This window comes from Atta colombica, unplaced genomic scaffold (assembly GCF_001594045.1).
Source record: "Atta colombica isolate Treedump-2 unplaced genomic scaffold, Acol1.0 scaffold187, whole genome shotgun sequence".
Lineage (NCBI taxonomy): Eukaryota > Metazoa > Arthropoda > Insecta > Hymenoptera > Formicidae > Atta > Atta colombica.
Genome location: NW_017259279.1, coordinates 2,620,817 through 2,621,798, shown reverse-complemented (window position 1 = coordinate 2,621,798; position 982 = coordinate 2,620,817). Strand labels below are relative to the sequence as shown.

At 28.1% G+C, this 982-nt stretch overlaps 1 protein-coding gene across 8 annotated transcripts in view; it reads right to left on the bottom strand.

The window, feature by feature from the left end:
* Nucleotides 1–982, bottom strand: part of LOC108686596 (uncharacterized MFS-type transporter C09D4.1) — a 67,882-nt gene that overhangs the window by 8,283 nt on the left and 58,617 nt on the right. For all 8 annotated transcript variants that reach the window (XM_018191985.1, XM_018191986.1, XM_018191982.1 and 5 more), the window contains one exon: nt 545–769. In XM_018191985.1, coding sequence (XP_018047474.1) covers nt 545–769 — 225 coding nt within the window. The remainder of the gene's footprint in view (nt 1–544; nt 770–982) is intronic.

The following is a 982-nucleotide window of genomic DNA, read 5'->3' as shown; positions in this document are numbered from 1 at the left end:
TATATATATATATTATCTCATTTTAACTTATACTTTCTTAATTTATAACTTTAATTAAGATTACGAAATAGTTTTACGAGATAGTATAAGTTAGAGTGAGATAGTATATATAAAGAGAAAGTACATATAAGTTTTCTCATAGAATTTTGATAAAATCGCTCATGCCTGAACTTTATTATTAGGGTCTTTATATTATAACAATAATAATTATAAAATTAGAGTTCCTAACTATAATTACTTTACCATGCAATTATGTAATCACAATCAAATATTTTTCCCTCAATATATACCGGTGCAAAATTAAATTCTTATATTATTCCAAAAAATAGAAAATACAATTAATAATAATCAACATATAATTAATGTTTCACGTTGCTTGCATTTCGATTTAATTTATTCGAGAAATATCTACTAGATCTAACAAAAGAACTTAATTTGAGAATGAAACGTCAGATTGAAATTCTCAAGCTTTCTCTTCGAATATGAATATAAATTCTATCCTAGATATATTGTAATAAAATTAAATACAAAGATATTTGATTACCTGGTTGCCGAAGACACCAATGCCACAAGCTCGACTGACTTCGTTGTCTCCAAACCATACTGCGGCCAACCGAGCAGGAATGGACAAAATACAAGTTTGGCTAATTGCTACTACAGTTTGGCCGCAAAATGTAATCCAAAAGCGATCGGGGGCTACGCTAAATACTTTTAACCAGGAACCTATGGCAGTCCCAAGCGCTCCGACAATCACCGTCCATCTGAGACCCTAAAATTCCATACGTTCTTCTATATATTCAATTTAATGAGCAGTATTACACATTCAAATAACACAAAGGTTAAAATCGAATCATAAGACGTCTTTTAAAAAGTTTTCACAAAGATATTCTTAACCTGAGAACATTTTTACTCTAGCAGCAAAAAATATAAATTATAAAAAATATAAATATAAATAAATTCTTATAAAAAAAAAATCTATAAA